At 47.9% G+C, this 25,058-nt stretch overlaps 10 protein-coding genes across 13 annotated transcripts; 5 read left to right on the top strand and 5 right to left on the bottom strand.

Moving 5' to 3' along the window:
* Positions 1-1,417: 1,417 nt before the first annotated feature.
* On the bottom strand, positions 1,418-6,680 carry LOC6725300 (luc7-like protein 3). Of its 2 annotated transcripts, XR_005544657.2 has the most exons (5): positions 6,297-6,680; positions 5,282-6,225; positions 4,930-5,003; positions 4,253-4,833; positions 1,418-2,233 (listed from the first exon to the last, which is right to left on the bottom strand). XR_005544657.2 is itself a non-coding variant. In XM_039297562.2 (4 exons), exons 1-4 carry the CDS (start codon positions 6,396-6,398, stop codon positions 4,640-4,642), a joined length of 1,314 nt encoding a protein of 437 aa, XP_039153496.1. In that variant the 5' UTR covers positions 6,399-6,680; the 3' UTR covers positions 1,418-4,639. The 2 variants fall into 2 exon arrangements, 1 of the variants encoding a protein (XP_039153496.1); XM_039297562.2 differs by having other exon boundaries at positions 1,418-4,833.
* Positions 6,681-7,045: 365 nt separating this feature from the next.
* On the top strand, positions 7,046-9,851 carry LOC6725301 (DNA replication licensing factor Mcm6). Its single transcript, XM_002106283.4, has one exon. It carries the CDS (start codon positions 7,189-7,191, stop codon positions 9,640-9,642), a length of 2,454 nt encoding a protein of 817 aa, XP_002106319.1. The 5' UTR covers positions 7,046-7,188; the 3' UTR covers positions 9,643-9,851.
* An 85-nt stretch (positions 9,852-9,936) lies between these two features.
* Positions 9,937-10,850, bottom strand: LOC6725302 (NADH dehydrogenase [ubiquinone] 1 beta subcomplex subunit 8, mitochondrial). The gene is made up of 3 exons (XM_002106284.4): positions 10,654-10,850; positions 10,315-10,544; positions 9,937-10,243 (listed from the first exon to the last, which is right to left on the bottom strand). Exons 1-3 carry the CDS (start codon positions 10,736-10,738, stop codon positions 10,031-10,033), a joined length of 528 nt encoding a protein of 175 aa, XP_002106320.1. The 5' UTR covers positions 10,739-10,850; the 3' UTR covers positions 9,937-10,030.
* Positions 10,851-11,085: 235 nt separating this feature from the next.
* On the top strand, positions 11,086-14,459 carry LOC27207923 (fumarate hydratase, mitochondrial). 2 transcript variants are annotated; one of them, XM_016183551.3, is made up of 5 exons: positions 11,086-11,280; positions 12,492-12,623; positions 12,912-13,112; positions 13,172-13,976; positions 14,049-14,459. In XM_016183551.3, the coding sequence occupies exons 1-5, from the start codon at positions 11,194-11,196 to the stop codon at positions 14,309-14,311; spliced, it is 1,488 nt and encodes a 495-aa protein (XP_016038346.1). In that variant the 5' UTR covers positions 11,086-11,193; the 3' UTR covers positions 14,312-14,459. The 2 variants fall into 2 exon arrangements, with proteins under 2 accessions (XP_016038346.1, XP_016038347.1); XM_016183552.3 differs by lacking the exon at positions 11,086-11,280 and adding an exon at positions 12,291-12,429.
* LOC27208978 (probable fumarate hydratase, mitochondrial) lies at positions 14,383-16,542 on the top strand. The gene is made up of 5 exons (XM_016184516.3): positions 14,383-14,524; positions 14,579-14,731; positions 14,803-15,006; positions 15,085-15,889; positions 15,946-16,542. The coding sequence occupies exons 1-5, from the start codon at positions 14,447-14,449 to the stop codon at positions 16,203-16,205; spliced, it is 1,500 nt and encodes a 499-aa protein (XP_016038348.1). The 5' UTR covers positions 14,383-14,446; the 3' UTR covers positions 16,206-16,542.
* Positions 16,336-19,553, top strand: LOC6739997 (serine/threonine-protein kinase Pink1, mitochondrial). Of its 2 annotated transcripts, none has more exons than XM_039297558.2 (6): positions 16,336-16,394; positions 16,470-17,015; positions 17,071-17,274; positions 17,337-18,107; positions 18,179-19,192; positions 19,256-19,553. In XM_039297558.2, the coding sequence occupies exons 3-6, from the start codon at positions 17,110-17,112 to the stop codon at positions 19,454-19,456; spliced, it is 2,151 nt and encodes a 716-aa protein (XP_039153492.1). In that variant the 5' UTR covers positions 16,336-16,394; positions 16,470-17,015; positions 17,071-17,109; the 3' UTR covers positions 19,457-19,553. The 2 variants fall into 2 exon arrangements, with proteins under 2 accessions (XP_039153492.1, XP_039153494.1); XM_039297560.2 differs by having other exon boundaries at positions 16,390-16,637; positions 16,695-17,015; positions 17,077-17,274.
* LOC6739996 lies at positions 19,500-20,036 on the bottom strand. Its single transcript, XM_016180870.3, has 2 exons — positions 19,888-20,036; positions 19,500-19,827 (listed from the first exon to the last, which is right to left on the bottom strand). The coding sequence occupies exons 1-2, from the start codon at positions 19,888-19,890 to the stop codon at positions 19,582-19,584; spliced, it is 249 nt and encodes an 82-aa protein (XP_016038351.1). The 5' UTR covers positions 19,891-20,036; the 3' UTR covers positions 19,500-19,581.
* Positions 20,037-20,133: 97 nt separating this feature from the next.
* Positions 20,134-21,304, bottom strand: LOC27207147 (diphthine methyltransferase). Its single transcript, XM_016182878.3, has one exon. The coding sequence runs from the start codon at positions 21,259-21,261 to the stop codon at positions 20,191-20,193; it is 1,071 nt and encodes a 356-aa protein (XP_016038352.1). The 5' UTR covers positions 21,262-21,304; the 3' UTR covers positions 20,134-20,190.
* Positions 21,305-21,855: 551 nt separating this feature from the next.
* LOC120285350 lies at positions 21,856-22,375 on the top strand. The gene is made up of 2 exons (XM_039297564.2): positions 21,856-22,013; positions 22,074-22,375. Exons 1-2 carry the CDS (start codon positions 22,011-22,013, stop codon positions 22,317-22,319), a joined length of 249 nt encoding a protein of 82 aa, XP_039153498.1. The 5' UTR covers positions 21,856-22,010; the 3' UTR covers positions 22,320-22,375.
* Positions 22,376-24,319: 1,944 nt separating this feature from the next.
* On the bottom strand, positions 24,320-24,823 carry LOC6740001. Its single transcript, XM_002076850.4, has 2 exons — positions 24,682-24,823; positions 24,320-24,621 (listed from the first exon to the last, which is right to left on the bottom strand). The coding sequence occupies exons 1-2, from the start codon at positions 24,697-24,699 to the stop codon at positions 24,376-24,378; spliced, it is 264 nt and encodes an 87-aa protein (XP_002076886.2). The 5' UTR covers positions 24,700-24,823; the 3' UTR covers positions 24,320-24,375.
* Between the last annotated feature and the right edge of the window lie 235 nt (positions 24,824-25,058).

The raw sequence follows: 25,058 nt of genomic DNA on the forward strand, positions 1-25,058 counted from the left end.
ACGCACTGTAAGCAGCATATGTTCACCTGCTCCATTGAAGTGCGTAAATAGATGTTGTAGATATTAAACTTAATGCAAATACATACAGTAAAGCGACAACAAATTTATAAATACTATTAATATTAAATATATATATATAAATTAACATATACATACATTAATGAATATACAAACACAATATTGTTAAAACTGAAACGAAAACGTCTTTGAAATGGGAAGTTTCGGCAAACGAAGAGTTTTGCAAGTGGAGTTTTTTTATTTTTAAGCAAGAATATATTAACAACACAATTTTTATATATTTTTTGAATCGTTTTTGGTTCACTCGCAAATCAACAAATCAGTCAAATCAACATCTTTCGAATCTTCAAAAGCAGCAGCAATCGTGTTAATATCTTCAGTACATCCAAATCAAATTTGTAAAAGCAGCCGATCGGTGGTGTCGATATCTTTTGGACATCTATTTATCGTCTATGTGTAAATTCTCCAACTTGGTTATAATATCGTTGAAAGTCAACTCGTCTTCGCCTAATTGATTAGGTGTTGTTAGCGGGTTCCAAAAAAAATTGGGAATGCTTTTAAATGCTTTCAGTAGAAGGCAACGCACTTTATAGAAATTCTTAATCATGAAGTTCTCTTCTTTGGGTTTGAGCAAAAAGGGAACCCATCCAGTGTCCGAACTTTCGAAATTAGAATTCTCAATGTTACAGGGCCGAGTTCTGTTATTAAGAAATTGGGCTATCATAGCATTCACTGAACTAAAGTCCTTCGAATTTTCATCTTGCAGAGCATCCACTCGTTGCCAGTGACTTAGATTAGTTTGTGGTATTTCGTAGAATTCGGCTTCCTCCTTTGTGCGTAGATATTTCGAGACCCCTGTCGAATAGGTATTCTTCGATGGTGCCATCTTCTTCGTCTTCAGGTTGTCTGGTAATGATTATGTTTAACATTGGTCAGTTCATTGTGTGTTTTTACGTACCTTTTTTTTTTGAACTCGAAACTTATTTCTCCGTAATATATGTGTCGAGTGACAATAGGGTCTATTTCGACTTGACACTGAACTCAACGCCTTCTCCGTTCGGAGTTTTTCGTAGCAAAAACAACTAGTGACAAACGCACCTGAATGTCAAGATACCGTTTACACACTGTGTAATAAGTTGAATATTTTTCAGTGTGTAAACACTTTCTTGAATATGTAAATGCACTGCTTCCATTTTTTTTTTTTTGACCGTCGTTAATGATTTTACACTTCCTCTCGTGCGCTTCGTCACTACATTTGTGACGATTGCAAAGAAAACAACGGATTGGAGGTTTTATTCGGGATTTAGTTTGATCTTTATTAGAAAATTATTGCGAGTCTCTCAATAGAATGTGTTTATCCTTACTCATATCGTAATTCGTAATTAAAAACATCTTTACATGACTAAAGACGATCGATCAAGTTTTATTGATTGGTTACACTATATACTTAAATCTGCCTTCGTAAATGTTCCTTAACTCTGTTTGCCCGATGCTAACTCAATTCAATTGATTAATTTGCTACGTGGTTGTGGGTAAACAATAAGAATGTGGAGTGTTGGGTTAGTGGGTGGGATCTGGGATGCTGGCAGGGAAGAGGTGTGTCCCTTGCAGGGAAGGGGTAGAAAGAAGGAGCTTATCCTGCGCGGACACAAAACTAAAGCGACCATACATTCATATACATATTCATATACATATATGTACGGTTCAAATTGCTCCATAGTATTTTTCGTTAACTGACAACCCGGCGATTTCAATGCAATATTAATTTTGATCCAAGGATGGGTGGAAGTAATGGGTATAGTTATAGATATATGTATATAATATAGTTATAAGTAGTTGAGAGAAATGGAAATTCACCTCGTTTTGTATTATGCCTAATACAGTTCTACACGAGTGTCTCTCTCTCTCTCTCTCAGCGTTCTCTAGCACTCTGTCTCTCTCTCATTCTGTGATCACTGAAAAGTGATCCTTCGTTGATTTCCGGATTGCGTATTATGGATCGAGGAGTGCGGTTCACGGATCTCGGATTTCGCCATGTCTGTCGTGAAGAAACATTTATGTGGGGAGGTGTGGCATAGAAGTTACCTGGTTGGTTCTTCTTCTTTATCTATAGACTTATGTATATCTTCCATATATATCTTCCTCTCTCTCTCTATATATATATATATCCCTCGCATTTCAACACTTTCGGGCTCCATTCCTCGGTTGGCGGCTTCTGGAATACGTTTGCAGAAAGGAAAGTGTGAGTCAAGTGAGCCAGACCAAAAGTTCAGGGCGGTTAAAGGTGGATAGCGCATCTTAGACTAATTTCGAGCTGATCGTGTATATAGATACGGATACGTATTCAGAGTTCATCTGAGTGTGGGGTTTACTTATATACTGAACATTATATCTTAGGTTGTGTGGCACGAACAGTACAAAACATACAGCTACGGGGGGAATTCGATTGGTTTTGGACAGAGATGCAGCCTACGGCTGATCGCGTCACATCACAAAATTCGACGTAATCGAGATCGATAACAAATATCAGTATTATTATTTTTAAAGGGTCGAGGTCAGTCGCAATTTACCTGTTGGTGAAGAGGAGGGGGGAACATGAACATACATACATGTGTATGGGTTTGGGGACTCGAACTCTCTCGCCCTCTCTGTCTTTGCACTGTTTGCTGTCTCCCTCTGATCACTGCCTATGCTTGTGCTTCTTCACTTTGCATTGTATTGTATTTGATTGATTAGAATTTAATTCGATTTAGCAATTCAATTACCTCGTGATTTTTCGTGGGTGTCTTGGAATCTTGACTTGAAGAGTTCGCTGGGGTTAGTTTTTTTTTTTTTTTTTTTTTTTTTTTTTTTTTTTTTTCAAGCTTAAAAAATAGAGTATAGTGCAGGGGAAGGATGGGAGGGGGCAGAAAACCACAACAATGAGTTAGGGATTACAAAAAAAAAAATAACTGCAATATGTAGAGTTTTCACGGCAAGCCGACGATCCTTTTCCAAAGTTTAGCTTTCCAAGGCTCATAGAATAAGTTTCTTATAAACTTGTGTATTTCAAATATATTCATTATTATATCATAAATAGAGCAAACGAAAAAACTTAAATATTTGTAAAATCCAGAAGAATCCTTGAATCCTTGGAATGGACTAATCGCTTGGTTAGGTTTTCATCGATTTATCAAATGTACCTGTGAATCTGTCTCACATCAGAAGCTCCTCTCTCTTTCTCTCACCCTCAGTCCGTCTCTTTCTGCCGTTCTTCGGCTCACAAGGCACCAAGACTACATACCTCCACTGGGGACCCCGAAACCCATTCCATCGTCAAGAAGTGACCCAGGAACCCAATGGCCAAGTCAATATCGCATGCAGTACGATTGTCTCTCAAAGTCGCTATATAGATACTACCATATATATGTACATACATTTATCGTTTGTGGTTTGTATTTTATGGTTCATGATGTGTCTGTGTTCTTGTGTCTTGGGAATGGTGGGTTGGATGTGCGGAGGGGAATGCAGGGATGGCAGGGAATGCGGATCTGTATCTGTTGGGTTAGTTAAGCGCATAGAGATAAGAGTAAGGCTTGGTAAATACCTGTTTCAGTCAATGTCCCACTCACAATTGCAAGGGAAACGTCCAGTGAACGCTTCGTATCGCCCTAATCCCCAGCCTATCTTTTGGTCATTATAAATATATAGTATATATATGTTTATAGAAGTCAAATTCACACAGCACTTGGCGAAGTCTTGCTTTTATATTTCATAGTTAACTAATTTTAAGACTGAACCATAAACCGTGAACCTGAAAGAACCCTATATTTATTCTGCAACTCCCTTCATTAACAGATAACTATAGAGTATATTACTTGGGCAAAACGAAAACTGTTGAAGCTACAAACTTTAAAAACAATCCTGCACAAAATTTAATTCTACAACGTTAGGGTAAAAGTGCCTGTGGTGCTTGAAAAACTAAAAGAGTTTAACATATTTCAATCAAAAGGACGTAGGTCCGTCTGTCCGTTTCGAAGTACTGGTGGACCTTGGTGAAATCCTCGCCCGGATCTCAACCCAACTGGGTACACACACATTGAGGGGACACGCGTGTGTGTGTGTACACAGATATATGGATCGTTTATACGAGAGAAGAGTAATGGTACGAAAAAGAGTATGTCTACAGAACGTGAAGGGGCAAAATGTCGCCCGAGTGTTATTTTTTTACGGGCTTATGAAGTATTCGACTCACCTCAGCGCAATTGTTACTGCCAGCTCAGATACTGTTTTATCTAACTGTTTTCTGATACATATTATTATTATTTTTTTTTTTTTGGAAATTGTGTTAATGATTTTTTTTTTTATTGGGATACCTCGATGCTGCCGCCCGTGGCCACGGCAGCTGGTGCTTACGGATTGCGAATTGCGGATTTGCGAACACATAAGACGAAGACTGAAGATCGCAGATGGGCGAGAGATTGTGTTCGTGTTGAACTTGATCATATTTAGTTGTACACTTGCGGTATGGGGCTTTGGGAACTGGAACTGCTCCTGACTTTCGGATTATTTACTTGTGTTCTTGGTTTGCTATTCACTTGGTTTCTATTGTTTTCCGCTTTTGTTTTTTTTTTTTTGGTCTCTAGTAGCGACTGCGACTCCGACTGCGGCAATGTCGCTCGCGGCTGTCATGGCGGTAGTGATTATGGTTGTGATTATGGTGGCTCCGGTTGCTCCGACTGCTGCCACCACCTCCTCCTCCGCCACCAACTCCTACGCCACCTCCGCCACTGCGCGAGTACGAGTGATGGGAGCTGTGGTGCGACTTATGGTGATCTGGAATGGAAATAGGGTAGTTCAATAAGCGTTCTAGTGCCGTGTGCAAGTGCAAGCGCAACCCCGGTTTCCAAAACGAATCTGGGGGCAACTTACGGTGACGTCGATCCGAGGGCTGGCGATTCTGAACATAGTCGCGACTTCGCTCGCGGTACTCATTGCGTGGCTCGCTAAAGGATGAAACAAATGGGAAATGCACAGATTAGATATAAGATCAACATACTAGAGCATTGTTTATAGGACTCTATGACATCGGATAGTTTTCTCGTTTCGCGCAGTAACCAAGTGATGAAATAAACTCAAAGTAATCGAACAGCATTACTCATAGTCACATTGAGGGCATTCTGCCAATTTTTTTTTTTTTTTTTTTTTTTTGAGAACGAACGTATTTTTGTTTTGCGATCTTTTGCCAGGTGCATATAGGATACAGGGTTCGTCGAGACCTTACCGCCTGCTGTCGTAGGAGTGGAAGCGCTGCACTCGGCCCTCCCGCCGACGTCGTTCCTCCTGCTCGCGCTCCTTTTGTCGCGCCTCGTTGATCTCGGCGACTGCGTTGCGCAGTTTGGAGTAGCCCAGATGCTGTTTGCCCATCAAATGGTCCTCGATCCGCTGCTGTGCATCGCCGACAATCAGGAACGCGCCACAGATCTCGCACACCTTCATCTGTTTCTCGGGCATGGCGTCATGCGACCAGCCAGCCGCCTTGCTATCGGTTCTTTCCGACGTTTTGTCCTCGCTGGCTGCACCAGTTGCTTCGCCGGCATCGTCAGTCGGTGTGACAGCTGCTGGTGCGGAACTTGGAGCTGCATCCGGCGCATCATCTGGCGTGGTGGCGGCTGGAAGAGGAGTGGTTGCAGCTTCTTCGCTGGGATTTGTGACCGGACTGCTGCGCGGCTGCTGCTGCAGCTCGTCCTCCGCTGACTTGGTCAGGCTGATGCTGTTGATGGCCTTGTGATTGGCCTCGTATTGCTGTACCAACTGCTCCTTCTCCTCCTTGAGCTCCTCGCACAGGGTCATCAGATCCTGGGCCTGGTCCACGTCGCCCCGAATGCCGGCTTCCTCTGCCTCCGAGAGCAGCTTATTGATCCTGGCCGTCAGATTCGACAGCTGCTCCTGGTGCCTGCTCAGTGGTGCCGGTACATTGGGCTGATCTCTTTGCATTAGCAGCAAACGCTGTTTTCCCTTCTGGATCTTTCGATCCACATCGTGCAGCATAACATTGCAGAAGCGCAGGAACTCATCCTCGTACTGGCGCTTCCGCTGCGAGGGTCGAGCATCCTCGTAGAGATGTCGGGCTTCCTCGTCGTGGATGCGGGCACAAGGACCCAGATCTGCGCGCGTATTTATGAATAGATCGTGCGGACAGAACTTAACGTTGTAGAACTGACAAAACTGCGATAAAAAAAAACAAACCCATTATTTTGGAGGGGGCTCTTTGGCGCGCCACATCCTGTCCGACTCACCTCCGGGTCCTCCCAATTGACCTTGGCGCCCGCCTCCGAGGGATGCAGGTTGCGATTCCTGCCCATCAGCTCGTCGAGCATCTGCCGGGCGGCGTCCACCATTTTCCGGGGCTCCTTCGCAAATTGTGGGGGCAAAACTCCGAAGCTGGCGGTGGTGGTCCAATGTGGTCCACAGTGGTGCCAGTGTATCCAATGAATCCAGTGGTACCGCACCGACTTCTATGGCCAGGACGGTGCCGGCGGACAGGTGAACACACGTGCAACGCTGTGCTCCTGCTGTTTAGCCAAAAAATTAGCCAAAATAGAATCAATAAAATTATTTCACGAAATTCGCGTGGTATCGATTATATCGGAATAAGTCTATCGGTACATAGCGTTCTGCGACATGCGTGGGCGAACTATCGGTCTTAAAAACGTACTAAATTTCATGATAAACTCATGAAACAACTATAGTTTACTAAAAATAAAATTGAATTATTTAATACTTTACTAGTAACAAATGATTCATTCATCTCTCAGATTCTTAAGTTATCTGATTAAGTTATTAAAACAACGTATCTCAATCAACTTTTGGACTAATTTATTCAATAGATTTATTCAATAGATTCGAAAACTACTTGTGGCTTAGCAAGGGCAAGGAATTTGAATAAGCTTTTTAGCTATTTAAAAAAATATATATTTTAATTAATTAATTAATGTGACCGTAAGACATGTTTACCTTTGCTCTTGAATAGCTGGCATCCCTGCGCACAGGCGTTGCCACCCCCAAGCAACTGTCAGAAAAAGGCGCCAAAAACTAGCAAAGCACGCAGCTGTAAACATTCGCAAGAAACGAAAGCAATCTCGGAATTTAGCGCGCAATTCACCAGTTTGAAGCAAGAAGTGACCCAAAATGGATGTGGCAGATGCTCAGGTTGGCCAGCTGCGCGTGAAAGACGAGGTGGGCATTCGGGCCCAGAAGTTGTTCCAGGATTTCCTCGAGGAATTCAAGGAGGATGGCGAGATCAAGTACACGCGCCCAGCCGCCAGCTTGGAATCCCCGGATCGCTGCACCCTGGAGGTCAGCTTCGAGGATGTGGAGAAATACGATCAGAATCTGGCTACCGCCATCATCGAGGAGTACTACCACATCTATCCGTTCCTCTGCCAATCCGTTTCGAACTACGTGAAGGACCGGATTGGACTGAAGACCCAGAAGGATTGCTATGTGGCCTTCACGGAGGTGCCGACGCGTCACAAGGTTCGCGATCTGACCACCTCCAAGATCGGCACCCTCATCCGCATCTCCGGCCAGGTGGTGCGCACCCATCCCGTCCATCCGGAGCTCGTTTCCGGCGTCTTCATGTGCCTCGATTGCCAGACGGAGATTCGGAACGTAGAGCAGCAGTTCAAGTTCACCAATCCCACCATTTGCCGCAATCCCGTGTGCTCCAATCGCAAGCGTTTCATGCTGGATGTGGAGAAGAGTCTGTTCTTGGACTTCCAAAAGATTCGCATCCAGGAGACACAAGCCGAGCTGCCGCGTGGCTGTATTCCCCGCGCGGTGGAGATTATCCTGCGTTCGGAGCTGGTGGAGACAGTTCAGGCTGGCGATCGCTATGATTTCACGGGCACTCTGATCGTAGTGCCCGATGTGAGTGTCCTGGCCGGAGTGGGCACACGAGCGGAGAATGGTTCGCGCCACAAGCCTGGCGAGGGCATGGATGGCGTCACTGGCCTGAAGGCCCTGGGCATGCGGGAGCTCAACTATCGGATGGCCTTCCTCGCCTGCAGTGTTCAGGCAACGACAGCACGTTTTGGCGGCACCGATCTGCCCATGTCGGAGGTGACAGCCGAGGATATGAAGAAGCAGATGACAGATGCCGAGTGGCACAAGATCTACGAGATGTCCAAGGATCGCAATCTCTACCAGAATCTAATTAGCAGCCTCTTTCCCTCGATCTACGGCAACGATGAGGTCAAGCGGGGCATTCTTCTGCAGCAATTCGGTGGCGTTGCAAAGACAACCACCGAAAAGACATCGCTTCGTGGCGACATCAATGTGTGCATCGTGGGCGATCCCAGCACGGCCAAGTCGCAGTTCCTCAAGCAGGTATCCGACTTCTCGCCGCGTGCGATCTACACCTCTGGCAAGGCATCCTCGGCAGCGGGCTTAACCGCAGCGGTTGTGCGCGACGAGGAGTCCTTTGACTTTGTCATCGAGGCGGGCGCCCTCATGTTGGCCGACAATGGCATTTGCTGCATTGACGAGTTCGATAAGATGGATCAGCGCGACCAGGTGGCCATTCACGAGGCGATGGAGCAGCAGACCATATCGATTGCACGCGCCGGCGTACGAGCCACACTCAATGCGCGCACATCGATTCTGGCCGCCGCCAATCCCATTAATGGGCGCTACGATCGCTCCAAGAGTCTGCAGCAGAACATTCAGTTATCGGCACCGATTATGTCGCGTTTCGATCTGTTCTTCATCCTCGTGGACGAATGCAATGAGGTGGTGGACTATGCCATTGCTCGCAAGATCGTTGATCTGCACTCGAACATCGAGGAGTCCGTGGAGCGGGCATATACGCGCGAAGATGTCCTTCGCTACGTGACATTTGCGCGGCAATTTAAGCCGGTAATCAGCCAGGAGGCCGGACAAATGCTGGTCGAGAACTACGGCCATTTGAGGCAGCGCGATACGGGCACGTCGGGCAGGAGCACCTGGAGGATAACGGTGCGGCAGCTGGAGTCCATGATTCGACTGAGCGAGGCCATGGCCAAGCTGGAGTGCTCGAATCGCGTGCTGGAGCGACACGTCAAGGAGGCCTTCCGTTTGCTCAACAAGTCCATCATTCGCGTGGAGCAACCGGACATTCATTTGGATGACGACGAGGGTCTGGACATGGACGATGGCATTCAGCACGACATCGACATGGAGAACAATGGAGCAGCGGCCAATGTGGATGAGAACAATGGTATGGACACCTCCGGCAGCGGCGCCGTGCAGAAGAAGAAGTTCACGCTTTCGTTCGAGGACTACAAGAATCTGTCCACCATGCTGGTGCTGCACATGCGCGCTGAGGAGGCACGCTGCGAGGTGGAGGGCAACGATACGGGCATCAAGCGCAGCAATGTGGTCACCTGGTATCTGGAGCAGGTGGCGGACCAAATCGAATCCGAGGATGAGCTAATCTCGCGCAAAAACCTCATCGAAAAGCTGATCGATCGCCTCATCTATCACGATCAGGTCATTATTCCGCTCAAGACATCCACGCTGAAGCCGAGGATCCCGGTACAAAAGGATTCAGTGGAGGAGGAAGATCCCCTGCTGGTGGTGCATCCCAACTACGTTGTGGAGTGATCCCAGCCAGTCAACAGCTACTATGCCCTAAATCTAGCTAGTTAAGTTTCTGTTTCCGCGTCTTGCTTTTTTGTGCTCACCCAAACGGTGCATTTAGCAGTAAGTTTAGAGTTTAGAGACATTATTGAAACCCATTAAGGATTTCTTGGTTCTGTTACGTTCCAAATCATTCATGTTTTCACCGAAATAAACGTTCATCTCAACATTCATTTCTTTTGTGTCGCTCATTGAGAAGGGAATGGAAAATGCGACCCACCATGCGCAGTCAAAATGATAGCAAATCCATGTTTTAGCTTGGTTTCCATTCATTTTAATTGTATAGATGCGTTGATTAATTGCCTATGAAATAAAAACGAGGCGCGCAGAGCGATCGAGGGCGTGATACAATCTACTTCTCGAAGGTGTAGTGCTTGACGCCAGGGCTGGGATATTGCTTGGCGGCCACGGGGCGGTACATCTTCTTGTCATCCAGCCAGTAGTAGAGGGCCAGGCAGCCGGACATCACGCCCAGGAAGCAGGCAAAGTAGTACGCGTTGCTGTAGCGCGGCGGTTCGGCCTGCGACCAGCGATCCTCGCTGTACAGATCATGATCCGCCGAAATCTGCAATGGAAATGCATCAGGTTTTGACTCTTTTCATGCAGCAGCTGCTAGCTGGTGCTGTTGGGGCTTACGGGCTCGTGTTGGTTGCGCTTGTGCTCCGGATAGTCCCAGGGATAGTATGAGTCCTTGGCCTCCACGCCCAGACCGCCGCCCACTTTGGGATAATCTCCGTAGCCCAGACCGTCGTCCGCATACGGTTTGTACTCCTCTGGGAGCAGATAGTACTTCTTGGCCGCCGCCAGGCGCTCCTTCTCCGTCTGTGGATACGGACCCGGCTTGTAGTCCTTGTTCCAGCCAGCCACTAGAACAGAAATGGCGAGTTTGTAGCCATTCGGTGTATGCAAAAGTTACGTAAACAAAACAGTGGGGCAGGTTGCACGGTTGCCAGCACAGCCCCGATTCACACTTACTGCTGCGGATCGCCTGGCGAGCCACGACGGGATTGGCGGCGCACAGCTTTTGGGCCAGGCACACGGTTTTCACAAACGCCGACATTGCAGGCTCGTTTCCACTAAAAAAAAGTTCCCAAGAAGTTACGATTCCCGAAAAAACAGCTGTTCGCCTGCGGATGGCACACAAACGATAGGCTACAGTACCGCAGCGGTTTGCTATCGATAGTTGTGGCGACCAATAGTTTTAGTTTCAAAAAAACAAAAATGACTATCAACAGATTTTAAATTTGTAAGCTATGGAATAATAATTATACAGTACTAAGGTAACTAAGTGTTTCTTCAAATTATTTAGGATTTTTGCTTCTCCATTTTTATGACCATATGCAGCACTCGGTACAAAGTCGATAAGAGCAATCGATGGCCCGATAGCTCTCACCCGCGCATTGAGGTGCTTTTGTTGTTTTTTTGTTGTTGGTGTTGTTGTGGTGGGCTCGTCCGTGAAAGATCACTTGCTTGCAAACTTATTTATTAATTACCGACTAAGGAATAAGCATAGAGATGGTGCTACCGTTATTGCAGCGCTCCACGCTTCGCGGCGTTCAACAAATGACGAAACCCTGGGCAGCCATTGGAAGTTTGCGTCTGGTAAGGATTGCAAGTGCTGTGCAAATTGGATATTTATTTCGCAGCGAGATGGCAAAAATATTGTGCCTTATGTAATGCTAGATTCGCCCATGCAGCAGCTAATAACTCCAAAAAGTGTTATTTTGATTGTAAACAAGGCGCGGCGGGCAGAAATGCCAATGAAAAGTGCACAAATGCCGGCGTTTCGTAATCATTACACAATGGAAGGTGGAAGCGAGCGACTTCCAGGCGCGGGAACGGAGGTTCCAATTGGAACACCACTGCGACCACTTGTGGACCAACTCCAATTGGCGCGCGGCTCCAATTGGAAGCCGTCGCATTGATTTTTTCACTCAATTTTCGCACACGTTTTTTATTTCTATTTCGCACTCAAATCACATGATTGAAAACAAAACAAACTCACAGCGTTGAAAAAAAAAACAGGGAAAAGAGAGAATCATAAACTCGCGAAACGAGTTGTAATTCAAGAAATTGTGCTAGTCAGCGAATTCTTGTTTTTTTTTTGTTTTTTCGGCAATTGAATTAAAACCGGTTAATTATATATGGTACTAGATGAATGCCGACCACTGTAATACACTCCCGATTATTCAGATAATGCTGCATATAAAACATATGTATATAAAGCACTAGATAGTAGCTACAGTCCGGCGTAAATTGCACCCATAAATCCAAGGCACAGCGCTGGTCACATGAATAGCACTAGAAATACAAAGTTCGGATGAGTCTGTTTTTATAGAAGTGATAATATAAACTAATAATATTGCAACTATTGCCAACTGAAGTATACATATATATGCACATGTATAGTTTGATATCCTCGCACTACTTTTGTGCCCCGTGCTGTGCGCACCCCATGCGAAGTTGGGTCTTTCATATTCAGCACCCGGTGCTCGGCATTGAATTCCCTCTTTTACACCTCCACCAATTCCGCGGCAGTTCGCTCGTTGGGAGCGCTCTTTCAAGAATCTGTTCGCTGTACACTCGGCTTTTTGATTTGATTCCATAGCTTATCGCCTCCGCCTTTCAATGCCCGAGCACGCCTCAGTTAACTTCGAGCAGCAGCCGTCGTCGAGTGGTCGTCCTCTGATTTGTTCACTCTGATTTCCATAGTCTCAACTAACTTACTATCTGCCATCCGCATCTGAAATGGTCTGCCCCTGTTTACTTACTGATATTGTCGCCACTCTTATCGGTTTCATTCGCATCGACAGGCCTCCCAGGAGTTTCGCGTGGAGAGCGACACCTTCGGCGAACTGAAGGTGCCCGCGGATAAGTACTATGGCGCCCAGACGATGCGATCCCAGATCAATTTCCCCATCGGCGGAGCCACCGAACGGATGCCCGTAAGTAGTGCTTCACTGCCTCCACGTACGTATGTAATTCCCACGAAAATCTTTCGAAAGTATTTAAAAGTCCGCATTGAAGGTTCAAAAAGCAGCAAGGTCTAGCTAATTACTAAGTAAATTATGGCTTAAATTAAGCTTCTATTACGGAAAGCAGAACCAATAGTGAATGCTAGTTCTATGAGTTTGTTCAATGTAATTCAGAGTCTAAAAAATGTATTTACTTCATTAACAAAATAAGAAGAAAACACATTGAAAGCAGCTAAAACTCTCGTTAATCCCCGCCAGAAACCCGTGGTGCAGGCCATGGGCATCCTGAAGAAGGCAGCCGCCGAGGTAAACAAGGAGTTCGGGCTGGACAGCAAGGTGAGCGAGGCGATCTCGAAGGCGGCCGACGATGTCATCTCCGGCAAGCTGTACGACGACCACTTCCCGCTGGTCATCTGGCAGACGGGCTCGGGCACGCAGAGCAACATGAATGTGAATGAGGTGGGCATGAGCGGTCACTTGTCTCAGTTGTATGATCTTCTCTAACTCCCAACTCGCAGGTGATCAGCAATCGTGCCATTGAGCTGCTGGGCGGCAAACTGGGCTCCAAGACGCCCGTGCATCCCAACGATCATGTGAACAAGTCGCAGAGCTCCAACGATACCTTCCCCACCGCCATTCACATCTCGGTGGCGCTGGAGCTGAACAACAACCTCAAGCCGGCGATTAAGACGCTGCACGATGCGCTGCGCGCCAAGTCGGAGGAGTTCAAGGACATCATCAAGATCGGACGCACCCACACGATGGATGCGGTGCCATTGACGCTGGGCCAGGAGTTCAGCGGCTATGCCCAGCAGTTGGCCTACGCCCAGGAGCGCATCGATGCCTGTCTGCCGCGCGTTTATGAGCTGGCTCTGGGCGGCACTGCCGTGGGAACGGGTCTGAACACACGCAAGGGATTCGCCGAGAAGTGCGCTGCGAAGATCGCCGAGCTGACCAGCCTGCCCTTCGTCACCGCGCCCAACAAGTTCGAGGCACTGGCTGCCCGCGATGCCATGGTGGAGGTGCATGGTGTCCTCAACACGATCGCCGTCAGCCTGATGAAGATCGCCAACGATATTCGTTTCCTTGGCTCCGGGCCGCGTTGCGGTTTGGGCGAGCTCTCGCTGCCGGAGAACGAGCCCGGTAGCTCCATCATGCCCGGCAAGGTGAATCCCACGCAGTGCGAGTCGCTGACAATGCTCTCCGCCCAGGTGATGGGCAATCAGGTGGCGGTGACCATCGGTGGCTCCAATGGCCACTTCGAGCTGAATGTATTCAAGCCCCTGATCGTGTCCAATGTGCTGCGCTCCATTCGGCTATTGTGTAAGCTATGACGATTACCTATTACCCCGCTGTTGGGCATGCCAAATCAACCGAATCTTTTCCTTTTTGCAGCTGATGGTAGCAGGACCTTCACTGCCAACTGTGTGAATGGCATCCAGGCGAACCGCGAGAACATTGCCAAGATCATGAACGAGTCGCTCATGCTGGTGACCGCCCTGAATCCGCACATTGGTTACGACAAGGCGGCGAAGATCGCGAAGACGGCGCACAAGAATGGCACCACGCTCAAGGAGGAGGCCATCAATCTGGGCTACCTTACGGAGCAGCAGTTCAACGACTGGGTGCGACCCGAACAGATGCTGGGACCCAAGTGAAGTTGAGCCAAGTAGGCCGACGACGAAACCCATCATTCAACCATCGCTGTCATCGGAATCGCAGTGTGATTTTCTAGATCAGATCGTTTTGTTGTATATGAATCGCTCGGAAACACAGAACAATAATAATTGAAAATGCTGAAGCAAATCAATGGTCTGCACTTGGCTAGGCGCAATCTCTGGGTGGTTTGCAGTGGCCTCCGTGCCAAGGATGTAAGTACGCACCATGGGCGCTGGCTACTCATGCAACAAGGGGCATCTTTGCAGTGTGACAAGGGCGGTAAGGGCGGCAAGGGCAAGTTCCGCACGGAGAAGGACACCTTCGGGGAGCTAAAGGTGCCGGCGGACAAGCTGTACGGCGCTCAGACGATGCGCTCCAAGCTGAATTTTCCCATTGGCGACATAGGCGAACGTATGCCGGTAGGCAACCAACATATTCTGGCATCTACCAAAAGCTCTGCCATAGCCATTTAATCCCCTACTGCCCGCAGATGCCGGTGATCCAGGCCATGGGCATACTGAAGAAGGCCTGTGCCGAGGTCAACAAGGATTACGGACTAGATGGCAAGGTGTCGGATGCAGTGTCCTGCGCCTGCGACGATGTCATTTCCGGCAAGCTATACAAGCAGGGTCACTTCCCATTGGTCATCTGGCAAACCGGTTCGGGCACCCAGACGAATATGAACACCAACGAGGTAAGATTGGATACGGGTAACATGAAATGTGCATAGCTGGATGCTTCTCCTGCACCATTCCATTTGCAACCCTTCTAGGTGATCAGCAATGCGGCCATTAAGATGATGGGCGGCGAACTGGGCAGCAAGAAGCCGGTGCATCCCAACGATCATGTGAACAAGTCGCAGAGCTCCAACGACACCTTCCCCACCGCCATCCACATATCGGTGGGCATGGAGCTGAACGAGCGGCTTGTTCCGGCGGTTACACACTTGAGGGATGCCCTCAAGTCCAAGTCGGATGAGTTCAAGGACATCATCAAGATCGGACGCACCCACTTGATGGACGCAGTACCGCTGACCTTGGGCCAGGAGTTCAGCGGCTACACACAGCAGTTGACCAACGGTCTGGAGAGGATTAAGGGCTGTCTGCCGCGCGTTTATGAGCTGGCTCTGGGCGGCACTGCCGTGGGTACGGGTCTGAACACACGCAAGGGATTCGCTGAGAAGGTGGCCAAGCGCATTTCGGAGCTCACCTGCTTGCCCTTCGTGTCGGCGCCCAACAAGTTCGAGGCACTGGCTGCCCGCGATGCCATGGTGGAGGTGCATGGTGTGCTCAACACGATCGCCGTCAGCCTGATGAAGATCGCCAACGATATCCGACTGCTGGGATCGGGTCCGCGTTGCGGCTTGGGCGAACTAATGCTGCCGGAGAACGAGCCCGGTAGCTCCATCATGCCCGGCAAGGTGAATCCCACGCAGTGCGAATCGATGACCATGCTGTGTGCCCAGGTGATGGGTAACCAGGTGGCGGTGACCATCGGCGGCTCCAATGGGCACTTCGAGCTGAATGTATTCAAGCCCCTGGTCGTGTCCAATGTGCTGCGCTCCATTCGCTTGTTGGGTGAGTCGGAAAAGTGTTTTCCAAGTTCAAGAACATACATAACCTGCTCCTCCCAGCTGATGGCAGCATGACCTTCAGCAAGAACTGCGTGGAGGGGCTGCAGGCCAACAAGGAGAGGATTGACAAGATCATGAACGAGTCCTTGATGCTGGTGACCGCCCTGAATCCGCACATTGGCTATGACAAGGCCGCCCTGATCGCCAAGACGGCGCACAAGAATAAGACGACCCTGAAGGAAGAGGCACTGAAGACCGGGATTACCGAGGAGCAGTTCAAGGAGTGGGTCAATCCTAAGGAGATGCTGGGACCGAAGTGATTCACTATTTGGTTATTAAAGATTTTCTGTTAGTTTCGTGTAATAAATTTATGTGTGTGGCAGGATATTTCAATAGATTATTTTCATTTTTGAATTTACGGCACGAGAATAACGGTTTTTAGTTTTGAATTCACCAAATGGTTCGAGTCCACACTACGCTATAGTCATTATCGATTCTGGAGATATACCGTAAGTGTGGTCACACTGGCGCCTTGCTGTTTCTAAATTATTCTTTGTTTTTATCGTAAATTCTTGTACATTTAGCTATTTTTTTATAGCGAAATTTAAACCAAGCGAGCGTTTAAACAAGTGTTTATTGCGGTGCCCATTTTCGAGACAAAAAAGATCCAGCTGGCCAGCGATTATCTAACGACCAAATCGAATCGAAACGAAACGTTGAAGTAGGCGCATATATTAAAAATTGTCAGCCAGGCAAGTTGGAGGTCGTAAATTAACCGTTTTGTTCAGTTGAAAATAGCCCAAAATCAGTCTAGCCCATACAGATATCGAAAAAGGCGATATATCTTTGGCAAATTATTGCAAAAATAAACCCTTTCGATTCGACGATTTTGCCTTGTAGTTCTGCCACCGCCGCCCCCACACTTCGCCCTGCAGCTGCACCACCACAAACAGAACATTTATTTGCGACGCAAAAACAAAACAATCGAATCGAAACGAACCGAGCCGAACCCAAACGACAGCAGCTGTTTGGTTATCTATCGGCGCTATCGATCGCACACATGAGCAACATTGACGGTGAAGAAGAAGAAGCAGCAGCAAGAGTTGATCACTACAAATCTTAAAAAATAGGTAAGGATTTAAATGGAATCAATAGATGGCAGGCCGTTTTAGGGGCTTCATTCAGTTGCAGGCACTTGGAGCCGAGGTCTTTGTGGGCCGAAAGATGTCTGTGAGACTGCTGACCGTGCGACTGATCAAACATGGTCGCTACATTTTGCGCAGCTATTGTAAACGTGATATACACGCCAACATTTTGGACCAGAATCAATTGAAGACAAGAAGCAAGCGAGGCTTTCCCCTACCCTCCACCGCCGCCAATGTGGTGCGGGTAAGTAAAACTAACCGGATGATCAAGGCACGTCCAATTAACCCGCATCCAATCTTCGCCAGACAACGCCCCAGCAGGCGGCCAAATCGGTGGTCAATGTAGTGCCCCGCACCATCAACTCCCCCGCGGGATCGCCGTTTAATGGCAGTGCCAGTAGCCCCACCAGCAGCAGTGGACTCTTCCGAGTGGGCCAGCATGCCCGCAAATTGTTCATCGACAACATCCTCAGCCGGGTGACCACCACCTACTCGGAGGATCTTCGCCAGCGCGCGACCCGCAAGCTATTCTTTGGCGATTCAGCGCCCTTCTTCGCCCTGATTGGCGTTAGTCTGGCCTCCGGGTCGGGTGTGCTCAGCAAGGAGGATGAACTGGAGGGCGTGTGCTGGGAGATTCGGGAGGCAGCTAGCCGGCTGCAGAACGCCTGGAATCACGACGAGATCTCCGATACGCTAGACAGCAAGTTCAGCATCGATGACTTGGAAATCGGTCCGCCCATAGCCAAAGGTTGTGCCGCTGTCGTCTATGCAGCGGGTTTCAAGAAGGAAGGTGCCTCGGATGGTGCATCCCTGCATCCCGATGCGTCGTCTCCGCCGCCGCAGGCAACGCCAGCCTTTGCGCCGAATAGCTGGAGTACACACGAGATGATGTCTCCCCTGCAGAACATGTCGCGCTTTGTTCACAACTTTGGCGGCTCTGTGGACAACGTCTTCCACTACAGTCAGCCATCGGCGGCCAGTGATTTCGTGGGCGCCCAGGCGAGGGAACAGGACCAGCAGCACCAGGAGCAACAGCAGCAACAGGACCAGGAGCCAAACAGCAGTGCCTTCAATGTGGTAAATACATACACATGTAAATTTAAATCTGCATGGCAACTTGACTCCACGCTCTTTGCTTTAACTTGCAGACTTCGCCAGCGAATTCAAACATCAACAGCTCTGTGGACAGCTATCCACTGGCACTCAAAATGATGTTCAACTACGACATCCAGAGCAACGCCCTGTCCATCCTGCGTGCCATGTACAAGGAGACGGTACCGGCCCGCCAGCGCGGCATGAATGACGCCTCCGATGAGTGGGAACGTTTGCTCCAGAATCAAACCGTTCACCTGCCACCGCATCCCAACATTGTCTGTATGTTTGGCTTCTTTTGCGACGAGGTGCGCAACTTTCCCGATGGACATCTCCTGTATCCGGTGGCGCAGCCGCAACGCATCAATCCGCAGGGCTATGGCCGAAATATGTCGCTGTATCTGCTGATGAAACGCTACGATCACAGTCTTCGCGGCCTGCTCGATAGCCAGGATCTGAGCACGCGCAACCGCATCCTGCTGCTGGCCCAAATGCTCGAGGCTGTCAACCATTTGAGTCGTCACGGCGTTGCCCACCGTGACCTAAAGTCCGATAATGTGCTTATCGAGCTGCAGGTCGATGCGGCTCCGGTGCTGGTGCTCTCTGACTTTGGCTGCTGTCTGGCGGACAAGGTGCATGGCCTGCGCCTGCCGTACGTTTCGCAAGACGTCGACAAGGGCGGCAATGCGGCGTTGATGGCGCCGGAGATCTTCAATACGATGCCCGGTCCGTTTGCCGTACTTAATTACGGCAAGGCCGATCTGTGGGCCTGCGGTGCCCTGGCGTACGAGATCTTTGGCAATCGCAATCCGTTCTATTCGAACAGTGGTGGGCTGGCGCGCGAACGCGGTGAGATGACGCTTTCGCTGAGGAACAGCGATTACCGGCAGGACCAACTGCCGCCAATGAGCGATACCTGCCCGCCGCTGCTGCAACAGCTGGTCTACAACATCCTCAATCCCAACCCGTCCAAGCGGGTCAGTCCGGATATTGCAGCAAATGTAGTGCAGCTGTTCCTCTGGGCCCCGTCCAATTGGCTTAAAGCGGGCGGCATGCCCAACAGTCCGGAGGTGAGTCGCACCATACGATACCACATCAGCATCGTTTTAAGCTAATTATGATTTCTTTTACAGATCCTCCAGTGGCTGCTTTCGCTGACCACCAAGATTATGTGCGAGGGTCGTCCACAGATGGGCGCCGGATTGATGCCAGTGGCCAGCTCTGGCAATAGGCGCGCCTATGTGGAGTACCTGCTCATATGCAGCTTTCTGGCACGCGCCCGCCTGCGTCGCATTCGCGGTGCCCTCAACTGGATCCAGAATGTGGTTGCGTAGGATAAAAGCCTTCTACTTGTTACTCTGAAAAAATCAAATGGAAAAGCGTGTGATACCTATATTTTACATATGTATTTATAAATGAAATCAAAATTAACGCCAAAAGCACGCCTCCAGTACATTAATTATTGACCCTCCTCAAAATCTTTACAATCCTTCATCTTCTCCAGCACTTTGCGCAGTTTCGCCTGTACCGCCTCCTGTTTGGCCAAATTCTCATCGAGCTTTTCAGTCACCTGCTTCATCCGCATTTTAAGTACCGAAATCTTCTCCTCCGGGTCCTTTTGCTCCTCGTTTGATTCTTCTATGTTGTCGGTAGCCTGATCCAGGCTATCCTCGGCGTACAACATGTTGGGATTGGGTGGGTTATCCTGTGCGGAGTACAATCAGGAGTTTATTAAGTCCGCAGGACCTCTACGTTTAGTACTTACCATGACTAAGCAGTTCAAGTTCCTTCACTTCTCTGAATTCGCAAACTTCGAATTAATCAAAGTAAATGCGCTGACAGAACCTACGATAAACGAACCAGGGCTGAGCCGATTGCATACGTTATCGATTGCGTGCCAGGGATAATGGCAGTTTAAAAACTTAGGATATCCCAAATGCCCTGAACAATTCTGTTTTCCCCCAAACTATTATACAAACTATTGATAAATGAAAAACTAAGCCAGCAAATGTTTTGTTTTCGTTTAGATTTTAGTTGCAAAACATAATATAACCTACAAAGAACGAATTTATTTGCTTATATCCACACGACTCACACACAACGTGTGATCATAAAAGGAGCAAGTGGCCATGGTCAAGGACGCATCGTCCTTGTTTTGCCATGGTGCCCAATCGGCGCCGTAGCAGATGCTCTTGTGCTCCTCATAGGCGCCCAGTAAACTCAGGCCAGGTGCCGCGACATCCAGCTGCACCACGCTAAAGTTGGTGTACATGCAGGCGGCCAGGATGATATCGGGCTGGCCAGGATGCGGCTTCAGCCTCCAGATGCCTCCGCTCAAGTCCAGTTCCGCCAGTGATCGCTTCATCGATCTGGTGTCGAAGAGACGCAGCTGCTCATCATAGCTACCCGTGAGCAGATGGTTTTCGTGCCGCGGATGACTTAGCAGACAAGTGACTCCAGCCATGTGCGCCCGGTTGGTCCACGCACGCTGCTCGGTGCGCAGATCGTGCGCCATGAGCAGCATATCGTCGCCACCGCTGTACAGAAGGTGCGGTGACCAGCGATCGAAGGCACAGGTCCAAGCCTCAAAGCCATGGGACAACCACGACCGTTCACGGATTATCTCACCCTGTGATGAGTAGCGCAATAGATTCAGGCCGCCTTTGGAATCGGAGATGGCCAGTCGGATGTGCTTCCCGTCATGTTGCCAGTCTAGGGCCAGCGCCAATGGCGCTTCCTCCTGCGACTCCTGCTCCGCCAGGCTAAAACACGTGCGCCTGTGCAGTTGCTTCGCATCCTGGAGAAACTCGTAGATTTCAAGCTGGCCCAAAGAGTTGACCGTGGCCAGGTAGGGATTACACTCACTGCTCCAGGCCGGCAGCCACTTCATGTCCAGAATGGCAGACGTTTCGATGCACTGTAGCCGCTCCAGGCGGCAATTTTCCTCTTCAAACTGGTACAAATAAACGCGACCCTTGCGTGGACGCTTGCCTGAAGTCTCTGCCGCTGGCTCACCCTCCTCCTGGACCAGCTGATAGGTGCCGCAGGCGAAGAAACCCGTTGCCGCATCATCGTGTGTCAGCCACTCCACAGAATCCGCCGAATATTCCGTATCTTCGCTGTGGAGCGTTGTAAACATGTTTATGAAAAGCTATTATCGGTCATCGATAACCGATAGCCACTAGCTGACCATCTGTCTAATACATCGCTGCCAATCGACATTGTTTGCTTATTTAAAAAATTAATAGTTAATACATGCAACTACTTAGGGCTCTGTTTAGTGAGGCTTGTGGGCGTTAGAGTGGACTTGGCTACATGGGACCAACATGCACTGCGTCTATGTCTCTAGAATCTGTATGCCGAATCTCAACATTCTAGCTCTTGTAGCTCCTGAAATCTCGACGTTCATATGTACAGACGGACATGGCCAGATCGACTCAGCTATTGATCCTGATTAAGAATGTATACTTTAAATGGTCGGAAACGCTTCCTTCTGCCTGGTACAAAGGATGAGGGTGAGCCAGCGGCAGAGACTTCAGGCAAGCGTCCACGCAAGGGTCTCGTTTATTTGTACTAGTTTAAAAAGGAAAACTGCCGCTTGGAGCGGGTACAGTTCATCGAAACGTCTGCCATTCTGGACATGAAGTGGCTGCCGGCCTGGAGCCGGTCACGCTCAACTCTTTTTACGAGTTTCTCCAGGATGCTAAGCAACTGCAGAGGCGCACGTGTTTTAGCCAAAACTATTTTCAAGCTGCCATCATCCCTGGCAAGCAATCGATAACGCATGCAACCGGCTCAGCCCTGGTTCGTTTATCGTAGGTTCTGTCAGCGCATTTTCATTCGAAGTTAGCGAATTCAGAGAAGTGAAGGAACTTGAACTGCTTAGTCATGGTAAGTACTAAACGTAGAGGTCCTGCGGACTTAATAAACTCCTGATTGTACTCCGCACAGGATAACCCACCCAATCCCAACATGTTGTACGCCGAGGATAGCCTGGATCAGGCTACCGACAACATCGAAGAATCAAACGAGGAGCAAAAGGACCCGGAGGAGAAGATTTCGGTACTTAAAATGCGGATGAAGCAGGTGACTGAAAAGCTCGATGAGAATTTGGCCAAACAGGAGGCGGTACAGGCGAAACTGCGCAAAGTGCTGGAGAAGATGAAGGATTGTAAAGATTTTGAGGAGGGTCAATAATTAATGTACCGAAAGCGTGCTTTTGATTTCATTAATAAATACATATGTAAAATATAGGTATCACACGCTTTTCCATTTGATTTTCTCAGAGTAACAAGTAGAAGGCTTTTATCCTACGCCACCACATTCTGGATCCAGTTGAGGGCGCCGCGAATGCGACGCAGGCGGGCGCGTGCCAGAAAGCTGCATATGAGCAGGTACTCCACATAGGCGCACCTATTGCCAGACTGGCGCCCATCTGTGGACGACCCTCGCACATAATCTTGGTGGTCAGCGAAAGCAGCCACTGGAGGATCTGTAAAAGAAATCATAATAAGCTTAAAACGATGCTGATGTGGAATCGTATTGAAGATCTCCGGCGCCATCAACACCGCATTGCCGCCGTTGTCGACGTCGTGCGAAACATCACAGTCGCAGCACCAAACGCTAGAGGAGATAAGTGTGGATGACATGCTAGCCAGGAAGTCAGGTGTTAGCAGCACAATACTCAATAAGAATATTTTTATACCCGTTACTCGTAGAGTAAAAGGTTATACTAGATTTGTTGAAAAGTACTAGTATAACCTTTTACCAAAGACAATAGAATAACAAGATACGTAACGGCCATACAATCGTTTGGCACTATGCAGCCACTTTTTTGGTGAAGGCCAAATTTGCTCTCTTTCCCCTCGCTGACGCTGAGAGCGTAAGAAATTTAAAAATAGATAATAAATTTGCTTGCTTGTGTGAGTAAAAACAAGAGACGAGAACGCGTATATGTGTGCGTGTTGTGCTAGAAGACGATTTTCGGGCCGAAATCAATTCTGATCGAAGAAACAAATGTACATATTTGAAGTTTTGGCCAATTACGTAGCAATATGATGAAATAAAATAAAAACTCACGCCCTGACTATTATAATTTAAAAAATTTTTAAATTCGTTTGTTAAGATCGCCGCTCGAATTAGCTACCTTTTACATATTTATATTTATGTTGATAATTAATTATGTGTAATATATATACACTACCTTTATTTGTGCACTAATGCTCAACAAAAAATTTTTTTATACACATTTGTTTTTTATTATTTTTAAAAATATTTCAAAAACTTTAATGTGTATTTTACAAATATTAATAAAAAGATCAGATGGTGCCCTTAGTTTTCCGAAATATTAAGAATTTAAGTAATAAAAGTTAATAAAATAAATAAAAATATGAAAACTGTTTATTGCAAAAGTCATATCTGGAGGCACGAAGTGCGGACACAAGCACTCAACAATCACTGCCTTATTATTTTTTCTCACGTCGCAAGCTGAATACCCTAATGACAAGTATTCTAATATAAAGTCATTTTCGAAATTTATTTTGTGATGTATATAGATTCGTCTATTACTATTTCTAAGCTTTATTTAAATAATAATAACGTCAAGGCAATGCAAAACAAGAATGTTTCGCATGGTGCCAATTGATAAAAAATAATATAGATTTAAAGTCAACGAACTTCTAAGGTGAAGGGCATATTTTGTCAAATTTACAATGCATGAGCATACGTGTACACACATACAGTTGTCTGCTATCACTGTATGCGTAGAAAAGAGCTGTTTGCTAGCGCTCTCCGCTCTTTCTCTCTCGAACAAAAACTCGAGAGAGCCTGGAGCCACCCCTAGAGCCACGGCCAAAAAATCGCGTGCCAAAAATTTGTATGGCGTTACGCATCTTGTTATTCTAGTGTCTTTGGTTTTAAGCTAATTATGATTTCTTGTACAGATCCTCCAGTGGCTGCTTTCGCTGACCACCTAGATTATTTGCGAGGGTCGTCCACAGATGGGCGCCGGATTGATGCCAGTGGCCAGCTCTGGCAATAGGCGCGCCTATGTGGAGTACCTGCTCATATGCAGCTTTCTGGCACGGGCCTCCTGCGTCGCATTCGCGGCGCCCTCAACTGGATCCAGAATGTGGTGGCGTAGGATAAAAGCCTTCTACTTGTTACTCTGAGAATCAAATGGAAAAGCGTGTGATACCTATATTTTACATATGTATTTATTAATGAAATCAAAAGCACGCTTTCGGTACATTAATTATTGACCCTCCTCAAAATCTTTACAATCCTTCATCTTCTCCAGCACTTTGCGCAGTTTCGCCTGTACCGCCTCCTGTTTGGCCAAATTCTCATCGAGCTTTTCAGTCACCTGCTTCATCCGCATTTTAAGTACCGAAATCTTCTCCTCCGGGTCCTTTTGCTCCTCGTTTGATTCTTCGATGTTGTCGGTAGCCTGATCCGGGCTATCCTCGGCGTACAACATGTTGGGATTGGGTGGGTTATCCTGTGCGGAGTACAATCAGGAGTTTATTAAGTCCGCAGGACCTCTACGTTTAGTACTTACCATGACTAAGCAGTTCATGTTCCTTCACTTCTCTGAATTCGCTAACTTCGAATGAAAATGCGCTGACAGAACCTACGATAAACGAACCAGGGCTGAGCCGGTTGCATGCGTTATCGATTGCTTGCCAGGGATGATGGCAGCTTGAAAATAGTTTTGGCTAAAACACGTGCGCCTCTGCAGTTGCTTAGCATCCTGGAGAAACTCGTAAAAAGAGTTGAGCGTGACCGGCTCCAGGCCGGCAGCCACTTCATGTCCAGAATGGCAGACGTTTCAATGAACTGTACCCGCTCCAAGCGGCAGTTTTCCTTTTTAAACTGGTACAAATAAACGAGACCCTTGCGTGGACGCTTGCCTGAAATCTCCGCCGCTGGATCGCC

Source organism: Drosophila simulans, chromosome X (assembly GCF_016746395.2).
Source record: "Drosophila simulans strain w501 chromosome X, Prin_Dsim_3.1, whole genome shotgun sequence".
Classification (NCBI taxonomy): domain Eukaryota; kingdom Metazoa; phylum Arthropoda; class Insecta; order Diptera; family Drosophilidae; genus Drosophila; species Drosophila simulans.

What these genes read in the sequence shown, in the direction of transcription:
- LOC6725300 (XM_039297562.2), bottom strand. Translation starts at nt 6,398, where the DNA reads ATGGTGGACGCCGCCCGGCAGATGCTCGACGAGCTGATGGGCAGGAAT. An exon ending in TCAATTGGGAGGACCCGGAG is followed by an intron (nt 6,226 to 6,296) that starts GTGAGTCGGACA and finishes TTTTTATCGCAG; the next exon opens with TTTTGTCAGTTCTACAACGT. An exon ending in CACTCCTACGACAGCAGGCG is followed by an intron (nt 5,004 to 5,281) that starts GTAAGGTCTCGA and finishes TTCATCCTTTAG; the next exon opens with CGAGCCACGCAATGAGTACC.
- LOC6725301 (XM_002106283.4), top strand. Translation starts at nt 7,189, where the DNA reads ATGGATGTGGCAGATGCTCAGGTTGGCCAGCTGCGCGTGAAAGACGAG.
- LOC6725302 (XM_002106284.4), bottom strand. Translation starts at nt 10,738, where the DNA reads ATGTCGGCGTTTGTGAAAACCGTGTGCCTGGCCCAAAAGCTGTGCGCC. An exon ending in TCGCCAGGCGATCCGCAGCA is followed by an intron (nt 10,545 to 10,653) that starts GTAAGTGTGAAT and finishes TTTCTGTTCTAG; the next exon opens with TGGCTGGCTGGAACAAGGAC. An exon ending in AGCGCAACCAACACGAGCCC is followed by an intron (nt 10,244 to 10,314) that starts GTAAGCCCCAAC and finishes TTTCCATTGCAG; the next exon opens with ATTTCGGCGGATCATGATCT.
- LOC27207923 (XM_016183551.3), top strand. Translation starts at nt 11,194, where the DNA reads ATGGTGCTACCGTTATTGCAGCGCTCCACGCTTCGCGGCGTTCAACAA. An exon ending in GAGCCACCGAACGGATGCCC is followed by an intron (nt 12,624 to 12,911) that starts GTAAGTAGTGCT and finishes AATCCCCGCCAG; the next exon opens with AAACCCGTGGTGCAGGCCAT. An exon ending in GCAACATGAATGTGAATGAG is followed by an intron (nt 13,113 to 13,171) that starts GTGGGCATGAGC and finishes CCCAACTCGCAG; the next exon opens with GTGATCAGCAATCGTGCCAT.
- LOC27208978 (XM_016184516.3), top strand. Translation starts at nt 14,447, where the DNA reads ATGCTGAAGCAAATCAATGGTCTGCACTTGGCTAGGCGCAATCTCTGG. An exon ending in CGAATATGAACACCAACGAG is followed by an intron (nt 15,007 to 15,084) that starts GTAAGATTGGAT and finishes CAACCCTTCTAG; the next exon opens with GTGATCAGCAATGCGGCCAT. An exon ending in GCGCTCCATTCGCTTGTTGG is followed by an intron (nt 15,890 to 15,945) that starts GTGAGTCGGAAA and finishes TGCTCCTCCCAG; the next exon opens with CTGATGGCAGCATGACCTTC.
- LOC6739997 (XM_039297558.2), top strand. Translation starts at nt 17,110, where the DNA reads ATGTCTGTGAGACTGCTGACCGTGCGACTGATCAAACATGGTCGCTAC. An exon ending in ACAGCAGTGCCTTCAATGTG is followed by an intron (nt 18,108 to 18,178) that starts GTAAATACATAC and finishes TTTAACTTGCAG; the next exon opens with ACTTCGCCAGCGAATTCAAA. An exon ending in GCATGCCCAACAGTCCGGAG is followed by an intron (nt 19,193 to 19,255) that starts GTGAGTCGCACC and finishes TTTCTTTTACAG; the next exon opens with ATCCTCCAGTGGCTGCTTTC.
- LOC27207147 (XM_016182878.3), bottom strand. Translation starts at nt 21,261, where the DNA reads ATGTTTACAACGCTCCACAGCGAAGATACGGAATATTCGGCGGATTCT.